The sequence below is a fragment of the Fusarium pseudograminearum genome, chromosome 3 (assembly GCF_000303195.2).
Source record: "Fusarium pseudograminearum CS3096 chromosome 3, whole genome shotgun sequence".
Classification (NCBI taxonomy): Eukaryota; Fungi; Ascomycota; class Sordariomycetes; order Hypocreales; family Nectriaceae; genus Fusarium; species Fusarium pseudograminearum.
Window position 1 is genome coordinate 1,923,686 of NC_031953.1, and position 7,591 is coordinate 1,931,276.

Genomic DNA, 7,591 nt, shown 5'->3' on the forward strand with positions numbered 1-7,591 from the left:
AGTCGTCCATTCTCTCGTCCCATGCATTCACCTTCCATGCCATAAAGTCAAATAATTACATACGTTTTGTTTGTGTTGTACGCCTCAAATAACCCAATTCCGTTCGGAATATGCCAACCCCGTTGGTCTATTAATGCGCTCCCCGAGCACGCTTGGCCCCTCCACCAACCTCAGAATCACCTCGTGGGCGCTTGTTGCCAGGCTGGAAGTCATTAGCACCTGGATTCATTCCACCACGGCCACCTCCACGTCCTCCTCGACCTCCGCGGCCAGCATGGCCATGTCCGCCCTCTTGAGTGCCACTGGCTCCACGCTGACCTGGAGGCACATAGGCCCCGCCTCTTCCGCGTCCACCACCACCACCACGAGGCATGGGGATGCCGGATCGTACTGGCTGCTGGCCTTGTTGTTGACCTTGTTGTTGACCCTGCTGTTGAGTCTGTTGCTGGCCCTGGTGCGCCTGGGCTTGAGGCTGACCCTCCTTGGTAGCGGGAGCCGCACCACCTCCATTCTTAGTAGCGAAAGGGTTGGCAACAGAAGCCGAGGAGGCGTTTGTAGAAGCGGCGAAGGGGTTGGCCTTAGGGGGAGGAACTCCACTCGCCGCCGGAGCCGCGGCCTGTGCGGGCTTAACTTCCGTTGTAGGTGGTGCACCTGCTGGTGTCATCGTTGGTGCTGCTTGGGCGCCCTTAGCTGCAGGTGTCGCAGGCGTTGGAGGCAGGCCGGGTGCTGGCCCTTGCTTTGCAGGAGCTGGCTTTGCTACAGCGGGTGCAGGAGGGGGTGCCTGCGCTGTCTTGGCCACTTCCCAGACTTCGACGACGGGTTTCTGGGGTGTCTCAGAAGCCGCCTTCTCGACAACGTTGATCTTGGCAGCAGCCAGTCTCAGCTTGTTCTCGGCCATATTAATTCTCAACGTAGACTTCTTTGATTCCATAAGCTGGGCCTGCTCTCGAGCTGATGAAATCCTGGATTCGTACTCGTTCTTTAGCGACGATTCTAGCTCTGCCTTCACTTTAGAGCTTTCAATCTCAAGTTTCTTCTTGATGTTGGCCGCAACAATGTTCTTGACCGTAGGGTTGGTTGCAAGGAATTGTCGAATGCCGGCATCATCAAGCTGAGACATATCGGTCGGCCCAGCAGATGTGGGTGTTGGAGGCACGGCGGGAGGTTCAGCCTTGGAAGGCGTTGCAGGAGGTTGCTGCTCCGTTGCTTCGGTCTTGGGAGCATCTGTGTTGGGTTTGGCATTGGGGTTTTCAGCCAGCCAGATTTGCTTCTCTTGCTTGAACTGGAGATCCAGATCCGCGTTCCTCTTCTTGAACTCGTCTTCCATGCGTTGCCTGCTCTCTTTAAGCTTGGCGTTCAAGGTGTCTCGCATTCTGTCAGAACGCTCCTTGATTGTAGTTTGAATCTTGGCCTCAACTTCGTTGGCCTTCTGTTCAAACTCGGTTGCCTTGGCTTCTGCAGCCGCAGCCCTCTCCTCAAGGGCCTTCCTCTCCTCGTCAGTGATGCCAGCGCCAGGTTGCCCGTTAGCCTGAGCAACAACCTCGGGAGCAGTCTGTGCAGCCGGTGCAGTGGTGCTGGCAGCCTCCTCAAGCTTCTTAGCCACCTCATCTCGCTCTGAGATAGCTGACTGCAGCTCACCTCGGAGAGTCTCGAGTTGCTGCTCGGCACTCTGCTTCTGTCCGTTGATGCTATCGAGCTCATTGCGAAGATTAGCAAGCTGCTGTTCGAGTTGAGCGACAATCTCAGAGGAGCCCGAGACCTCGTTTGACTGGGCAGTGCTGGGTGCAGGCTGGGTGGTCTGTGCTTGTTGTCGTAACTGCTCAATCTCCTTTTGGAAGTTCCTGATTTGTTGCTCCAGCTCAGACCTCTGGTTCCTAGACTCCTCCGCCTCCTTCTTGATACCCTCAAGCTCGGCGTTGGCCTTGTCCAAGCTCTCTTGGGCTTGAGTGGAGCGTTGAATTGCCTCGTTTTTCTCTCCGGTAAGCTTCCTTGATCGCTCCTTGGCCTGTTCGATAATCTTGGCGCGGGTAGCGGCCCAGTTGGCTTGTTCAGTCTCGAAATTGGCCTCGACCTCTGCGAGCTTAGCCTTCAGGGGCTCTTCGCCCTGCTTCAGTGTATCTCGCTCAGCCTCCAACTCGGTGATCTTCTCCTTGAGCTGCTCCATCTCGGCAGGGTCGACTCTTCCATACTTGGTCAAGATGCCCTCGGTGCGCTTCTGCCATCTGTCGCGGTCCTCCTGGATTTGCTTAATCTCATCCTCCAAGAAAGACTTCTGAGTTTTGAGTGTGTCAATCTCTGCTTCCAGTGGGTGGATTCGAGCCTCCATCTCCTCGATTCTCTGGTTCTTTTCGCCGATTTGGTCCTTGAGTTGTTGGTTTTCGTTTCGCAGCGTCATACTGCTCTCGCGGTAAATGTTTAACTCATTCAGCTTCTCCATGAGGTCTTGGTGTGTCATAGATGTCCTGCCACTCTGAGCAGCTTGCGTGCGCTCTTGGTCGAGCTTGAGACGTGCCTCTTCCAGTTGAGAGTGGGTATACTCGAGTTGTTGTTGAAGTCGTTTGGATTCCTGAGCCTTGAGATCATACTGAACCTCGAGAATTTCCTTCTCACGTCGAAGATAGCTATTGAGTTCGCGCAGACCTTCGGTAGCATCTCCCAAAGGAACAGGCGACATCCTTTCATCCTCCTCGTCATCTCCACCTCGCTTCTGCTGAAGCGCTGTGACTTGTGCAGTCAAGGCCTCCAGTTGCTGGTGAAGGATCTTGTTCTGTGAGTTCACATCCTCCCGTCGAGTCTTGACCTCCGCCATCTCTCGTTCCAACTGTTGTCGACGATCCTCCCAAGAGCTTTCACTTTGAGCAAGAGTTACCTTGGCAGAGTCGGCCTCGGACTTCAGAGACGCCGCCTCGCTCTTGAGGGCGTTATAATCGGCTCTAAGTTGTTGCACGAGCTTGGCAGCCTCAGCATGCCTAACAAGTTCTTGCTCGTAATCCTGTTGGGCCTTGGAAGCGATCTCAGCCTGGGAACGGAGATCCTGCTGATGGTACCGAGTGGCCTCCAAGTGCCTGGCACTCTCCTCCTTAAGACGGCTCACCTCCTCTTGCAAGATGGCCTTTTCGTCCTCGTACCGTCGTGCAATCTCGCCCTGGGAGTCACGAAGGCTGGAAAGCTCGGTATTAGATCGAGACAATTCAGCAGATGTATCCTCGGCGCGCTGGGTAATCTCCTTGATCTTGGCATCCTTCTCCTCAATGAGTGCTTCCAGCTCTTGACGGTACTGCTCCTGTGATCCTCGCAAATCTTCAAGGGCTTCTTCGTTGGCCTGACTAAGCTCCTTGAACTGCTCAGCCTGTGCCTTCGCATTTTCGAGGTGGGTGTTGGCCATGTCCAAATCTCGCTTGAGGTCGGAGATCTCAACATTAAGGTCCTGGATCTCGTTCTCAAGTTGCTGCTGTTGTTCGCCAACCTCCATGGTGCCAGGTCGGGGAGTAGGTCGAGGCTGAAGCCTTCCAGCACGTTCCTCAGCGTTGCGCAACTCGACAGTCAACTCATCAACACGAGCCTGCAGATGGTCCCTGCTGGTCTTAACAGCAACGTGCTCCTCACGAATCTGACTCAAACTCGTCATGAGCTCGTCAATTCGTTTCTGAGACTCCTTCGACTCGTACTCCTTCCTAAGCTGCAATTTCTTAGTTTCTTCCGACTCGTAGTTCAACTTCCTCTGAGTGTCGCTAAGCTGCTGCTCGAGGCTTTCAATCTTGGACTGTGCTTTGCGTCGTGCCTCTGAGTCGGACATATTGCGCTCGTTCTCGAGCGATTGTTGAGTTGCGAGCAGGTTGTTTAGGCGATTCTTCTCCTCAATCAAATTCTCGTTGTCCTTGCTCAGCCTGTCCTGGATATCCTTCCAAAGCTTCTTCTCAGCCTTGAGGTTGGCAGTCTCATTGCGAACACTGTCAAGTAGCCCCTTAGCTTCGATTAGCTCCTCGGCAACCTGCTGTGTACGAATGTCCTGCTTAGCAGCGGTCTCGGATAGAATTTGGCTTCGCTTCTGAAGCTCGTGATTCTCGCCTTGAAGGGCGACGAAGTTGGTATGCAACATTTCGCGTCTCTCAGATTCAAGTCGAGACTCGGCTTGAAGCTTGACCTTGTCAGTCTGAAGGGCGTTTCGTTCAGCTGACAATGAATCGATTTGGTCTCGCAAGTCCTTACGGACTCCATCTTGAGCATCGCGATAGTTGTCGTATTCGGATTGAAGCTTGCGGATGGCTTCGTTGAGGGCCTCGGTCTGCTCAGTTGCCTCGATACTAGCCAAAGGCAAGCGTTCACCGCCAGCAATCGAGTTACGCATCATGGAAGCTTCATCGCCGTTAACACCTCGATGTTGCAAAAGTCGTCGGAACATGTCTCGCTCAGTCTTGTAGCTGTCCATGGTCTTCTTGATTGACCTTGTCTCATCAGTCATGTGAACCAGCTCTTGCTGGAGCTTCTCGACCATGTCGTGATCTTGCTTAGCCTGATGTTTTTCTGCGAGTGCCTCCTCGCTCTCAAGTTGATCAGCCAGCTCACGAGTAATACGCAGAAGCTCCTCATTCTTGGATTGCAAGGACTGGACGTCCTTGAAGACGACCAGCTTCTGTGTGATGAACTGGTGAGTGTCGGACATGTCTGATATGGCCTCTTCGGAAATCTCTCCCTTCTGCAGTTGCTGGAGGCGGTAAGTCTCCTCGTCTGTGAGCTGGTCCATGCCCTTCTCCATGGCGTGGATCTGGAACAAGAGCATGTTGATCTGAGTACCAAGGTCGCGTAGTTGAGTGCGCAGAATCTTGGATTCAGACTGTGCAGTTGCAAGTGCGCTTTCGGCCTTTCTCGCCGCCTTCTTGGCGTCATCACGCTCCTTGTAGCTGTCCTGCGAAAGCTCTGACATGCGAGTAATTTCTTCTCGGAGCTGGTCAGCTTCGGCATGAAGTTCTTGCATCTCGGGCGCCTTCGCCTCCAGAGCAGACATCATGTTGTCCAACTCCTCAGACAGCTGCTGGTTGCGACGTCTCTCAGTAGCCAGCTGACCCTTGACTTGATACAGCTGATCAAGAGCCTGTGTCGCAGTAATGGCGCCCTTGGCTCGAATAGACCCGGGAGTTGCGAAAGGAGACGAGGGTCGCATAAAAGTGCCATTAGCACGGGGGGTCTGTGGTGTAGATTCAGCTGGTGGAGGTACGTGCTGCTCAGCTCGCACTTGAAGCTCGTCAATTTCGGCCTGGAGTTGATTGATTCGTTCCTCCATCTGCGAAGAGTTCTCCCGTTCTTTCTCAAGCTCGACTCGAACTCGTCGGAGTTCGTTTTCGTAGTTGTCACGGAGTCGCTCTTTCTCGGCCTCGAGATCACGCACACGCTCTTGGTGTTTCTTGCTCAACTGGTCGGACATCTCCACCAGTCGTCTCTGGTCCTCGAGCTCGTGTTTGTAACTCTCGATCGTTTGTGCGTGGGTTCCCTCTTGCTTCTGGAGCTTCACTAGAGCATCGTCTGCCTTGGACTGCATGGCGTCGAGTCGCTCGCGGAGTTGCTGTTCCGTTCGCTTGAGAGCATCCATCTGAGATTGGATGTCTTCATTTTGTCGTTGCAGCTCAGCGATGCGGGCACCCTTCTCCTTTCGGTACTTAAGACTCTCCTCGCTCTTGGTCTTGAGTTCATTCTCTAGCCATTCGCTGTTCTTCCGGGCAAGGTCGAGCTGCTGCTGGAGTGATTCTTCTCGGTACTTGGCACTGCTGAGCTGGCCTCGCGCATTTTGCTCTGATTGCTGCAGAGTGGTAATCTCGCGGGAGAGCTCGACGTTACGCTGGTGCTGCTTTGTGAGCTCTTCGGTAATAGTTTGGTCGCGTTTGTTGTTGGATTCGATGATGCTCAAGTTGGTTCGGTTCGATGACTGGAGGGTCTCAATCTTATCATTGAGAGCCTTAATCTCGGCATCGTAGTCCGACTTCTTAGCCTTGAAGACTTGAAGCTCGTTCTCAACTGATTGTCGTTTGGTTTCTACGTGGAAAAAGCAATGTCAACAATCATGCAGCTCAACTCCACGCCTCACCGACACATACCTTCATTCTTCAATTGCTGCCTAGCCTCTTCAACATCCTTGAGGGCCTTGTCCACGGTAGCTTTGGAGGTTTGCGATCGCGTTTCGTTGCTGCGCACCGCGTTCTCGAGTGAAATGTCGGTTTCGAGCTTTTCGGCATACAGAGTGTCAAACTCGTGCGCTCTGGCTGCGACAGCCTGCAAAATGATATTTACGAGCTCAACGGTTGGCTCGGTCGTCAGGGACGCGATAACAGGCTGATCGAGGCCAAGGTGGCCTGCGACGTAGCCAATATCCACGTCTGCGGCCGCCATGGTCGTGGTCGGATCAGATCGATAGCGCGATACTCGTCATTCCCGAAGCTGCGCGCTAGGAGGAAAGGATAAGCGGTAAGAACAAGGTAATACGTAAAGTTTTCGCTTCGCTTTGTATGTTCAAGATTGACGAATGAATGTGGGACGTTGATAAAAAAATCCCCGACAAAGGAAATGGAGGCTTTGATTGTTGTTGGAGAGACCAGGAAATTTGGAGCTTCAAAGCTGAAGATCCGACACGCCTACCTTTGTTTGCTACCAGGGAAGGAAGCAACGCGCACGGGCCCACTACAGGAGCTAGCTGCGTTGTACGGCGCCAACATTAATCCGGAAGCCTGGAGATTACCCTATACCCAGGACCTAGAACAGGAATGAAGATATATTCTTGTAATCATTTTGAGAATATGCTCATTTTACCTACCTAGGTTGCGAAGACTAAGACGATGGGGTCCTAAATATAGATAGGCAAGTCTAAAAGCAGTGAATCATAGAAAGAGTGTGGGAGCATTATAGGGATCACATACTTTCGTGATGGTTCAACGGTTGTACAGCTTACGCCACTTCTCAACGTTCGTACGTCTCTATTTCGTGCGCCAACAGAAGTTGACGGAAAACACAGTATCATCTCATCAAGTTTTTCCCATAGGTCATTATAGTACTTGCTAGACCACATCCTTAAGGATCAGCTACTAAAGTCATTGGCTAATCGAACGCCAGGCATGATCCATCAGCCAAGGATCCTCCAGAAGGATAACGTAGACAAAAAGCAATACGATCAACACCACTGCTTTAGATAATGATGCATGTATTCAATGGTCGGTGACTGTTGTAATTGACTATTTTCTTCTCGTATATATCTTTGGCCTTCTAATCAGTTTGCGGCTATCCACCTATCTGAGCATCACCACCAGAGATTCCGGAGCCTTAAGTAACAGTTCCAAGCTCTTAGTTTATGTATAACCTAGTAGCGAGATCCCTTTCCACGGGAAAGCAGTGTATTGGGGTAGTTCGAGGTTCTTTGCACCATCATTAGTCGAGTTGCCGAGGAGTGCTATCTAAGCTCTGCCACTGAGTGATGAAGGCAAGATGCTATAATCCCAACTACAACCACAAACCATCACATACGACCATACCTACCAGAAAATACGGGATCCCGTCCGCTCTCCCTTAGTCAAGCTGGTAAGGGGCGGATTAGTAGTTGGGTCGGTGA

At 52.4% G+C, this 7,591-nt stretch overlaps 1 protein-coding gene across 1 annotated transcript; it reads right to left on the reverse strand.

Moving 5' to 3' along the window:
• Nucleotides 1–130: 130 nt before the first annotated feature.
• Nucleotides 131–6,381, reverse strand: FPSE_07151 (uncharacterized protein; the record flags this gene model as incomplete). The annotated part of the gene is made up of 2 exons (XM_009260269.1): nt 131–6,027; nt 6,090–6,381. 2 exons carry the CDS (start codon nt 6,379–6,381, stop codon nt 131–133), a joined length of 6,189 nt encoding a protein of 2,062 aa, XP_009258544.1.
• Between the last annotated feature and the right edge of the window lie 1,210 nt (nt 6,382–7,591).